This window comes from Etheostoma cragini, chromosome 4 (assembly GCF_013103735.1).
Source record: "Etheostoma cragini isolate CJK2018 chromosome 4, CSU_Ecrag_1.0, whole genome shotgun sequence".
Classification (NCBI taxonomy): domain Eukaryota; kingdom Metazoa; phylum Chordata; class Actinopteri; order Perciformes; family Percidae; genus Etheostoma; species Etheostoma cragini.
Window position 1 is genome coordinate 16403547 of NC_048410.1, and position 12330 is coordinate 16415876.

General features: G+C 36.8%; 2 protein-coding genes across 3 annotated transcripts in view; both read right to left on the reverse strand.

Annotated features, from left to right (window-relative positions):
• LOC117942998 (tumor necrosis factor receptor superfamily member 5-like) overlaps window positions 1-2641 on the reverse strand; it is a 5108-nt gene extending 2467 nt beyond the window's left edge. Inside the window, exons 1-5 of the mRNA XM_034868852.1 lie at window positions 2455-2641; window positions 1892-2017; window positions 1588-1719; window positions 431-526; window positions 222-347 (exon numbers count right to left, since the gene is read on the reverse strand). Coding sequence (XP_034724743.1) covers window positions 222-347; window positions 431-526; window positions 1588-1719; window positions 1892-2017; window positions 2455-2602 — 628 coding nt within the window. The 5' untranslated portion in view covers window positions 2603-2641. The remainder of the gene's footprint in view (window positions 1-221; window positions 348-430; window positions 527-1587; window positions 1720-1891; window positions 2018-2454) is intronic.
• A 3886-nt stretch (window positions 2642-6527) lies between these two features.
• Window positions 6528-10486, reverse strand: si:ch73-361p23.3 (tumor necrosis factor receptor superfamily member 9). Of its 2 annotated transcripts, none has more exons than XM_034868850.1 (7): window positions 10321-10486; window positions 10098-10223; window positions 9717-9851; window positions 9568-9634; window positions 9209-9456; window positions 9024-9119; window positions 6528-8564 (listed from the first exon to the last, which is right to left on the reverse strand). In XM_034868850.1, exons 1-7 carry the CDS (start codon window positions 10400-10402, stop codon window positions 8479-8481), a joined length of 840 nt encoding a protein of 279 aa, XP_034724741.1. In that variant the 5' UTR covers window positions 10403-10486; the 3' UTR covers window positions 6528-8478. The 2 variants fall into 2 exon arrangements, with proteins under 2 accessions (XP_034724741.1, XP_034724740.1); XM_034868849.1 differs by having other exon boundaries at window positions 9203-9456.
• Window positions 10487-12330: the final 1844 nt, after the last annotated feature.

Here is a 12330-nt window from a genome sequence, read left to right on the forward strand (position 1 = left end):
GTGTGTATTTGTATTTATGTACTTTTCTGAATGATTTGTAAATGCAACGTTTGCTAAATAAGTTTGGGGTGTCTTGTAATCCCATGGGGGATGGGCCAAATGTTTGGCATGACAGAAATCCACTTTTTACCTTTTTACATACTGGTCTGTAATTCTTTTAAACATTGTATGTAACCAGTTCATTATGTTCATTATATATGTTTCCATTAATGTCCACTTACATGTTGTGTGCTTTCTTAGCATCTTTGTGCAGACACAAGATAGAAACACAAGGAGGATGAGAGAACTCAAAACAAAGCCGATGCCAAAGATCAACTTCATAGAGTCTATACCATCTGTGTGCATCTCTGGGGAAACATCAAATCATAGTCAAGTTAGTTCAATTCATCTATATTTTTTGAGCAAAAATATTTATTGTGCATTTACTTACTGCAGATTTCCTCTTTCTCATCAAAATATGTGTAATGAGGGCATAAACGCTCACACTGATATGAATACTTTATCAACCCGTCACCCAAGGCCCTGGCTGCAAAGACAGAGACACAGGTAGGTGAGTGCAAAATCATTTGTTCAATCAAAAAGTAATTCTCATTCTCAATATTTTCCCAAATTTGGTCCAGACAGAAATACTGTATCTTAACAACTAAGTTATGTCCAGACAATCATAGTGCATGATGACAGCTGCTGTCCTTAAAGGCTGGCAGCAACTCAGTAATGTTTTTTAATTATGGCAAGGAGGTCTGATTGAATATAACACATAAACAATAACACACACACTCACAGTAAACTGTAAATGCAAGATTGTGATGTAAGGACCTTGTACATTGATGTGTTCATGTCTTAAGTCTCCATGGCATTCTGTAAATATACAGTTCCCCACAATGCGTTCTCTATTATCTCTTTCTACTCCCACACAACTGAGAGAAACAGTTTTGCATAACACACTAGTGTCACTTACCACTAGTGATGAAGCACATTATATTGATAATACTCAAAAACTTTCTCTAATGTTAACAAGATGAGCAAAGAAGAAGCTCACTGCCAACTAAACAAATTCTCAAAGACAACTGGCCAATATTTTAAAGCTATATATTGGAAGAAAGATACCCATAAAAAGGTCATTGCACTATTATAAATCTAGGTGTTGGGTAAAACGTTATTCAAAGGTCAACAGAAGGTGATCAACATACGTGTTTCAGTGTTGTAGATAAGAGTCTAATCATAAAACCTGATTTTATTTCTTGTTTAAATCACAGCGTTGAACCATTTCATGTTGTGTGATATATACAGTAAGAGGAGTTGAGGTGTGAAAGGATTAGCAATGACTGCGGGAGGTAGAGGGAACCGTGTGTGTGTGTGTGTGTGTGTGTGTGTTTGTGTAGCCTGCTTAAACAGTATTTTCACATTATTATTTTTTTAATTAGTCTTATCAAGTTAAAAAAAATTGGGCTGGGTGCATTAATCAAACCTACATTTCTAGCATCTAGTACATAACTGTCTGTGTCTAACACACATTTGTTTCCACTTCTGCACCTTGACACCCACAAATTAATAATAAAGGAAAAATTGAACTACGTCCACTCTCACCTGTCCTCTTCAGTTTCTCCCCAGTAATACATGTGTGTTCCTCACACTCCGAACACACATTGTTGGAGCACAGGAAACCAGAGCGGCAAGAACAGTTTGCATTTGTGGTCGGCGTACATTTCAAAGTATATTCTGTAGACAGACAAGAATTTAAACCACAAGACTTCCAGGTGATAACAGTGTTTTGTCTTTTATCCACAGAGTTAAATGCATTGTCATTATCAACTGGTGTTTCACTGGAGAGCCACAGAGAGCAGGGCTACTCCAGTCATTTTTTCTAAATCAAACCAATTTCAAAAATGACCTTGTTGGCATGACCGGCATTCCTCACATCTGTCAAACATGTTCCGTCGATCCGAGAAGTAACCCTCCTCACAAGGGCTACAGACAGTTTGTTGGTGCTTTGTGCAATAATCTTTTAAATATGTACCTTTAAAACGAGAAAGAAATTAAATCAGTCACTCTCAAGAATACAGATAACATTCACACAATGAGATGAATGAGTTCAACAGATTTACGAAAAACTATAATTTTTTTTGTGAGCAAATGTTTTTTATTTAAATAGCTAAACAAAAGTGCAAAACATTGGTCTAGATGACAATATACATAAAAAGTACACTACACATGCCAAAGAAGGCACAGTCCACATTCTCCACAATCCTTCCTTGCAATAAAATATTTCACTCCGAAACAAAGAGAGAAAATGCGGGAAAGAGACACAACAAAAACACAACAGCAAGAACGATGTCCCCAGCTCACAAACAAGACACACAGGCAGACACAGACAAACACACAAACAAACAAACAAGCAAACAAGATGCATTAAAAAAAACTATTATATTAATTTTTAAAGATTATTTGTCTTACCTGGAGAACACAGGTCACAGCATTGCCCATCCACCTCATCCTGGCCATCAACACAGCCTGCAGTGTATTCTAAATTCCAAATACTCAAGACACATATTACTGCCAGGGAAAGGCTCCGAGCAGTCATTATGACCGGTGCTCTGCTCATGGTTCCTCAAGTACCTAAGGGTTTTATCTTGTTTGCTGACGTCAGTGTGTGACTGTGGTTAGATCACAGAGAGACTGTGTGACATGTGTGGTCTAGATCAGGAAGTGAAAGACCCCTTATAGGCTACTTGAACATTATTCAACAACAGTATAAACTGAATAACAAAAGTAGTTTATTTACTTTTTGGCATTGATTTGACTGTTTTTTGTCTCTTGCGATGTGATTATATTGTGAAATGTTTAAAGTATGTTTTAAATGGGAGGGGGGTCTCGTCACTATTATGGATCTGTCTTTTAGAGGCTTTCTCTTGAAGCATGTGTTGGTGTTGAAGGTGTTGTTAAAGGTTTTGTCATGTCAAACAGTAGAACCTGTGGGTTAAGCCACGTACACACTCCAGGAGCAATACAGAAACCTAAGCAAACCAGTAAACTATTATAAGTGGCTGTAAATAATGCAGTAAAAATACCAAAGACATTTTGAATTTTTCTTTGCGCAGTCTGATTGCTGTGGCTTGTAGCTCTAGTTTTCTGCTGCAGAAATCTACCGTTTGACTTGCTATGGCTTCTGAGTTTCTGATGGAGAGGATGAGGAGGAAGGTTGAGGATCTGATCTGTCTTTAAGTTGACAAATTGTTTGTTACACAAGACATTACATCAGCATTTATCCTCCAGTCAAATGACATTGTGAACAGCAATAATCAGTAATTCACATAACATCACATTAAGAATAATAAACAAATAAACTGAAACGGAAGCAGTTACAATGTTCGGAATATGTCTCAGTTTGGTTCCTGGAAACCCGGTCCTACAGGATGAGGATGCAATAAAACATTTGTATAACATAGGTAAATCTAACTGCATGAAGGGGTTCCCCAACTATTCAGGAGAATCCCCAAAAACTACATTTAAATCACTAGTGGGAATGAAGGTTAAAACAAAGGATGACATGCTCATAGTTTATGATGCAGGAGAGTTTACACCAAAAATACATTATGATGTGCAAAGAATGTACTGCTGTAGGTGTGGTGTGGGGGGTTTTGTTGACATTTGATGCAGCAGGGGAAGTTTCCTGGTAAATGCAACACTGTTGAGTAGTGCTCAACCGAGTACACAAACTGAATCAACTACCGTTTAGAAAATCAATTAAATAATGTAAGTCAGTCATTAAGCAAACGTGTGAAACATTTGCTGGTAACAATTTGGCAAAATGTGGAGATGGGTTGTTTTTTTCTCTTTAAAATCATTGTTAGCTGCTGATCCAGTCATACTGTGCAATAATCCAATTTGTTATCTGCACATCCATTACTGCATTTGAGTAATCGACCACAACGGACAGTCAAGACTGCACAAAACAATGGGGCCCGCCTGCCCTCCATTCAGAGTTTATACATCTCAAGAGGAAACAGGCGGGTGACATCACTACAGACCTGTTTCCCCTGGAGACAATCTGTTTCTGCTTATCCCATCTGGTAGGCGCTATAGAACGCTGTTTGCCCTAAAACAACCAAACACAAGAACAGTTTCTTCCCACAGGCCATCAGGCTGATGAACAGTTCAAATCAGCACTGTACTTCACCGTACCTTTAAATATCTTTCAACAGTTAAATCACACTGTTTTTTAATTTAATTAATTTTAACTTAATTTTAATTTGTTTATTAATCCCCAGTGGGGAAATTACAATTCACACCCTGTGTCCACACTTTGTAAGTGGCCTGAAATACTTTTCCGGCCTGAAATACACACACATGCCCAGGACCTATACATGCACTGATGGAGAGATGTCAGAGTGAGTGGGCTGCCAGCTGAACAGCCTACTCACACAACACACAGCAGAACTCAAGAGCACTTGGCAGTGCCCAGGAGGTGAAATGGCATCTCTCCAGCCACCAATCCACACTCTGTACTTTTGGGTCCATATGGGGACTTGAACCAGTGACTCTCCAGTTATACACTGCAAAATCCTACTACTACCTCTCATAAAGCAATCTGTTACATATTATTTTTACCCCCATTTCACACACTGTATAAAGGTTATATTTATATTATATTTATATTTTCATAATATTGGCACTTTAAAATACATAAATAGTCAGGAATGAAACAATAAAGCCCAAAGACTTATTTCCATTGTGGTCCCTATAAAGAGCATGGGGAAAGGACAAGTGGCAGCAGATCATGTATCAATCATTCATCAAACATTAAACCAATTCATCCATGTTATGCTAATAGTAGGTAATGATTGGCACCCAAGCCATACTTTTAAACCCTGTTTGAAATTGCCTATGCTTCTGGCTGTCTGTTACCAGGTAAGGGCAGTTCCAGCATAAAGAAAAGACTGTTTGCCCAGATTAGTCTTAGATCTGGGGGGTGCAAAATCTGTTGAGCTACCCCTGGTGGAGTACCTGTAAACTTAATTTGCTCTAAGTATATTTTTAAAATATTTGGGAACATCTCCATAAATAATTTTATGTACCGTACCCAACTGCACTTGATACTTAACTTTCAACCATCCCACCCTTTCAAAGTGGGAACATTTCAGATGAGTACAGCAGAATCTATGTAGAAAATCTTTGGGTTCACATTACCTTGGGCTCATGTAGTGGAATCTTTTCATATGCAACACTATAAATCAAGCAATCATAACATATACAATAGACCAATCTCTAAAAATAAAAAAAAGATTGGTTTCGGCCTGGTGTTGTTGAGCCTAATCAATGTGCTTTGTTTTCGAGAGAAACATTGATGGATTCTGTCTGATAACTCTGATGGTGTCCACACTGACTCATTCTAAAAGCTTGCAAAAGTAAGTGATTCATATTCAGACGCATGACTTGTGAACTGTACGTTTCACACGGGAGAGCCACATGTTTGCTTTGGTCTTCATTTGCACGAATCCTGTGTTTTACACTTCATATTGTAGAAGTATGGGTGTGGTAGTCACCTTTAGATCATAGCGCAGTGAACAGTAACACCCAAACTGTAAATGTTTGTGACATCCCCCAGCTGAATTCTCACCCATCAAAACCTCATCACATGTGGGCTGTACCACCAAATTTATCAGACACCTTGCTATCCCTTACACTCACTCACAACCACATGGTTGCATGTTTGAAACCTCCTTCAGGATGTGAGATAACCAAAGACGTAGTTAAACGTAATTCTCTCGTGTAAATCGTCATCATGTGGCCACAAAGGGATTAATAGAGACTTCAGACAGCTGGATTTCCCTTTACAATGCACTGCACAACTACCACCCACTCTCTGGGCGTTGTGGTGTGGGTGAATGGAAGACATGTGCTGTCCCTCGTTGTAGCTGAGCAGTTAATGTGATTATATAAAGGGTTACGATGTGACACTTCAATTCACTGAATACAAAAGTAAAGGAAGGCATTACCCAATAAAGATCTTTCTCCCTTTTGAAATTAGACAACCAGAGAACTAACAGAGCAAAAATACAATAAAGTATCCACCACTTTTGGAAGATTTCATGTGTTATTTGTCTTAAAGGTCTGTTTGCAGGTTTTCTACAGTACAACTAACTACTACTAACAACTAAAAGTTCTTTAAAGCCTTTTTGTGGCTCCACAGGGAGCTGTGAGAACTCTGATAAATTACCTAAAGGGATGACACTTTAGGCCCTTCTAGAAAGAAACAAGTGAGCTTACCAGACCTCTGTAGCCCTATGTAAAACCCCAGTTTAAGAATGTATGTTATGTGTTATCCGTTGGTGGCGTTAATTATTGATATTCAGCCAGTTAAGTTGCACCTTTTTCTACAAAAAGCAAAGGGTTTGATTAGGGTGTTGAATATTTCTTGGAAACCACACAGTGACTTCCTGGATCACTGACATTTACTGGAGGTATCTGCAGGGACTGTTTCCATGTACATTATTTGCATACTCTCAGTAACCAATGCTCAGACTCAATTTGGTAGTTTGGTTACAAAAGTCCACACTTTATTCACACACTCTCAGGATATTACACTGCAAATGGAGAACAAATATCAGATACAAAATATTTAACAAAAAACATGCTTTACAGAGTCACATAGCAACTACTTTGTTGTTTAAACAGTGAAGAAGAAGTAGTAGAAGTACATCTACTCAAGTACTACACTTAAGTAGTTACAATTCTGAGGTATATTTTTCCATTTTATGATACTTTATCCTTCTACACTACATTTCACATGGCAACATTGTCACCTTTTGTTTGACATACACTGTAGTCACTTATCAGATTAAGATTGTGTACACAAAAACATATAATAAACTTAAACCAGAGTTTTTTCAAAATTTTTGTCTTGTGACCTCTCACATAAAAGCTGTTTTTAGCACTTCCAACAAATGGAAATTTCCCCTCTAAACTTCTCTGGTTTAATTTAAACACCTGTTTAAAATCAACATTTCACCAAAAAAACAAAGATTAGAGAATAATCTTACAACCCTTAAAATTCATCTGGTGACCCTTTGGAGGGGCCCAACCCCTCCAAATTATATTGTTCATATTGTGTATGAACAATATAACAAGCTCCGCCGTGAACAGCAACAACAGTAAAGCCCTGCCTTCACATTGCTGCAGTATTAAAAATCAAAATCAAAACAAACTAAGTCATAAAAATACTATCCATTTTTATGCAGAGTAGATTTACTTTTACCTTTCATATTTTCTTCAGTACTTTTACTAAAGTAGGAGTTTTAGGACTTTTACTTGCAACCGAATGTGTTTACAGAGCTTTATTGATACTTGAACTTCAGTGAATACTTCCTCTAGCACTGTTTCTAAAAAGGAAGTTCATTTTTTTCCCTCAAGTGTTCCAGAGGACAGAGGAAGCTGTCAAAGGAATTAATGAGTTGGAACCAAACTGCAGCTTTTTCCAAAGATATTCTACTACACTACTTTTAATCTGATATCTTAGCGAAACAAAAGTGAATACAAATAATGAGGGCATGCTTTCATAACTCCTTTGAATACTGATTTGGGGAAAGTCTCCAGTGAAGTCAACAACGTGAAATTCACAACATCAATCTTTCCAACTGCTGAGACGAAATATGACAGGAAGTAACTCTCAGTGGGAAAAGAAGCACATTTAACTCCACAAGGGAAAATCCCCCTACCCCACACACCACTGAAAACAGTTTTTTTACTGTTCTTAGCTTCACAGATCTGCTACCAGTGGAACAGAATTGAGTAAACAAAGCATGACCAAAAATAGACAGTAAGACTGCAAGAAGAAAGTAAAATATTTTTCTAAGGTTCTCCAACAGTTCATTGTTCAATTGTATTGATTGTTACCCTTACTGTATATTTCTCAGAAACTTGTCACTTGCCCCATTAAACCAAATCACATTAAACAACACCATCAAACACACACATCAAAAACATACATATATTTGCACTTTAGCCAGAGTATTAAGGATTGTTACTGTAATATAAAATACTAACGTATTTAGTGGCATGATCTCTGAGTTATTATAAAATATTCCATATCCAAACTAGTATTAAATATTTACGTCACACAGAAAGTGACTTCTTAAGCACAATGATCTCATTAAGAAAGCAAAACATCTATTTTTACATCCTTAGTGCTACCTTTTACTATTTAACTTTAAATTGGTCTGCAGTTAAATGGCCAAAAGTGAGGTATGATTTAGACAAATCTTTTACGTAATTCGCCCAAAATTCTTTAAAACAAAAAACTGTATTATTAACCACACTGCAGATTGTAAATACACCTGCTACAATACAGATACAGTAAATAGTTTTTCTGATGTTTTTGTTCATGAAAAACCAGTACTATAAGTAAATATAAGTGATCAGTCAGAAATTATGCATATGACAATATAAATATTCACAGTCTTAGTTGACAGCTATATCACCTCAATGATCCCCTGGACACAGTTTGAGAGAGGACAGACTGCCATCGCCGCTCTCCTCAACTGGCCTCCGACACAATGAGTCATTTTCTGAAAACAAACAAGTAATAACAAGTTGTTATTTACAACACACCTCATATCCACAATTAATATCAATTTTAATATCATTGTCTTTCAAAAAAGATTTTTGGCACATTTGGCACGTGGCACAGAGCCAAGAATGAAGAAGCAAAGGTGGGCAATATGAGGTGAACCGTATGTTTCCGATAACAATGAAAAACATTCAGATTTGTACTTAGAATGAGAATAATACATTTCACTTTAGCATGCACAAGGTATGTTCAAAGGAATATATTTGATAGGAAACATGCTTATTCGTTTTCTGGCCAAGATTTAGATGAGAAGATCAATACCTCCTTTAAACACAAGAGTGGTATCAATCTTCTCACATAACTCTGTCAGCAAGCAACAACATACCAAATATTTCCAAAAAATGTCCACTAATACAGTTTATATGCAGAAGCTATTACTTTTAATCCTGCTACATACTTGGTAGTACCGCTGGTTGAGCAGTAATGTGCAGCTTGCAAGTCACAGCAGTCAGTACAAGCAGTCCAATAATCCCAAAAATGAGGAGGGTCATACCTAAACAAGACACACCAGCTACAGGTTACTTAGTATTGATTTCATGAGGTTGTGTCGTTAAAGTGATAGCAACAAAGTTGTACCTGTACCAATGTAGTTGCCTGTGTCGGAAGGGGGGTCCCTTGAGGGTCTTGCGTGTGCTGTAGCAGCCGCGGTGGTGATAGTACTGTGCATTCTCTGAGTGTGGGCCCCCTCAAGTGGATCCTTGGATGTTGACCGTGTAATTAAAGAAACATTTTTCTCTGATGTGGGGGGTGTAGTGTCACCAGGTTTCAACGCCGGATTACAGATGACATTTGAAGTTCTGGTTCCAGGAATTTTCACTCCTGATTTACATCTAGAATGAAGGTTAGATTGTACAGCTGTAAACAACAGGTTACTACTTTAGACATTATTGAGATCAAATTTGTTCATATAATGTGTGTGCACTATAATATGGCGGACATACTCTTTCCATTTTTTACAGGGCAAGTTGATTTGTGTGTTGAAATATCCGTCATCACACTTTGAACATTCTGGCAAGGAAAAATAATGAATCATTAAAAAGACCATTTCTTTTACATACTGTATGCAGTGTTGAGTGATCCAGCTTTGTACCGTTATTGTTTAGTCCGAATCCAACGTCGCATTTGCAAATGGAAAAATCACTCTCTGAGGGAACAAATTCTCCACGACACTGGCATTTTCTGTTTGATACTTTCGTGCACTCCTCTTTAACAACACTTCCCTTTTCTACAACAAGAAAACACATCAGATCACATTAGACTTGAAAACCAGCCAGTATACATTCAGAGAAAAGAGAAAGAAGCTTTCTTCTTCTGCACAAAGTGAACCAGTTTGATGTAACATCTTGGTTCTGTTAACAGATTAAATGGTAATTCTGTAAATGTAGGTTTCTCAGCTATTGCTTGCAGGATTGTTTTTTGTTTTGTTTTAGTTTTTCTAAAATACATTATACAAAAAAGCTTCAACACTTACTGTCATCACACCTTGTACATGGTTTGCAGTATTGGGACTCATTCTCTACAGGCTGATAATTTCCCTCGGGACAGAATTCACAGCCATATCTTATGTTTCCTCCACGATAGATTTTAAGTCTTTGACCTTGATTTACAATAAGAGGAAGTTATAAAGCCAAAATCATTAGCACATACTACGGCATTATGCAGAATGAGTTTAATACAACAAAGTTACACTTTACCTTTTGGACAAGTCTGAGCATCCGAATCAGCAATGAGTCCATAAAATGTTAAAGTGAATATAAGCAGTTTCAGCAGAATCATGTTCGATACTTCAGTGCCGACAAGTGCCACTGAGTGTTTCCTGTGTGGAGCACCACAGAGAATGAGACAGAACGGTGCTAGACTGGTACACCACCACCTTATTAAGACATGAGAAACCCACGTGTGTTTGAAAAAAATATATGAATCAACTGAGTACCAACCATTTTGCTCTTACAGCTGCACACTATAAAAAAAATGTTCCTAACCCAATTTGGGTCCGGTAATCCAGCAAAGACCCTTCTGAAAACCATTGGGTCACCAATAACATTTGTTATTATGACCCAATTTTAGTTATCAAGGAGTTGTTGATTAAATTTGTGTTGTTGACATTGGGTTATTTAACACTACCAATATGTGGTTATTTTATCCCAATAACAATTTCATATTTACATTACTGTTATAAACTGTGTCATTTTAAAGTTTTGATGTCACAAATAAGAGTGAGGATATTATAAGCCCAATGATAACGTCTTACTTAAAATACTAAACAAAAAAACATGAAAATAAGGAAAACAATAAAGATGATAATAAGTTAAAGTAAGATCCTGTAGTATTGTTCTACATTTCTGCTGAGATAATGGAGGAAAAAGGCTTCTTTCTCATAAGTGCTTGTTACACACTCCACTAAGGAATTACTATTAGTTTTAGAATTAGAATCAGTAATTCAAATGTTCAAATATGAAAATTCTTTTTCTCTGGATCAAACTATTGACCAATAAGCTGGTTACCAATTCTTGGTAAAATAATGGAAAGAATTGTTTATAAACAGATTCAGTTTTAATTTTTGAATAATAATTTAATTACAGTTTTTCAGCATGCATACAGAGGAAAACACCCAACAGCCACTACCCTGATTCAGAGAGAAAAATAATAGGTGTTGTGATGCTTGATTTTACTGCAGCATTTGATATAATTGACCACAACTTACTGTTAAAAAAATTTGAACATTATGGTTTTTCACAAACCGCATTATTATAGATGAAAAGTTATTTGACTGACAGGAGACAATTAGTTTACTTCAACGGAAGTTTTTCAAAGGTAAGGCTTGTGAAACATGGAGCGCCTCAAGGAAGTTGTCTTGGGCCACTCCTTTACACAATCTTTACTAATGATTTACCATCTGTTTTAGACAAAGCGAGCATTTCAACGTTTGCTGATGATTCTACTATACATTTATCAGGAACTAATATTGGGGATCTAAATACTAAACTACAGAGAGAGCCACAGTCAGTGATGGACTGGATCAGGAGTAACAAATTGATTCTCAATGTATCTAAAACTACCAGTTTAGTGGTTGAAACTCATTTCCAAGTTCCAAACCAAAACTTGAAGTCAGTATAGAGTAAACTTTTGTAGAGCAAAGAGAAGAGGCTAAACTTTTGGGTGTGATGATTGACGATAGATTGTGTTCACGTTCAGAAACTGGTAACTAAAATGGGCAACACCTTGTCAGTTATTGAAAGGTGTGCAAACATTTTCACACCACAGACAGGTAAACAAGACCTTCAGGCTTTGTTTTTTTCAAATCTGGATTACTATTCAGTGGTGTGGTCCAGTACTTCAGCAGTTAATATGAAATAATTACAAGTGATTCAGAATAAAGCTGCACGTGTGGCTCTTTCGTGTGGGTTTAGATCAAATGTTGATAAAATGCATTAACAAATCTCCTGGCTTAAAGTTAAAAATACATTTTCTGTATTCGCTTATGGTTTTTTTACTTAACATTATAACAAACAAAACACCTTTTTACTTTATACACAAAACTATCCTTTAGTACTGCTTTACATCATTATCCAACGAGGCATGCAGTAGGAGGGAGTATATTTTACCTAAAGTGAAAACTAAGTCAATTCAACGTTCAGTTAGGTACAGAGCAATGCGTGAATGGAACTCTTTCCCAATGACTATCAAACAGAACTCTCAGTATA

Coding starts and splice junctions, on each gene's coding strand:
- si:ch73-361p23.3 (XM_034868849.1), bottom strand. CDS start 10,402: ATGATTCTGCTGAAACTGCTTATATTCACTTTAACATTTTATGGACTC. Junction 10,224..10,320: donor TGCTCAGACTTGTCCAAAAG/GTAAAGTGTAAC, acceptor TTGTAAATCAAG/GTCAAAGACTTAAAATCTAT. Junction 9,457..9,567: donor CCCTGTAAAAAATGGAAAGA/GTATGTCCGCCA, acceptor CCTTCATTCTAG/ATGTAAATCAGGAGTGAAAA.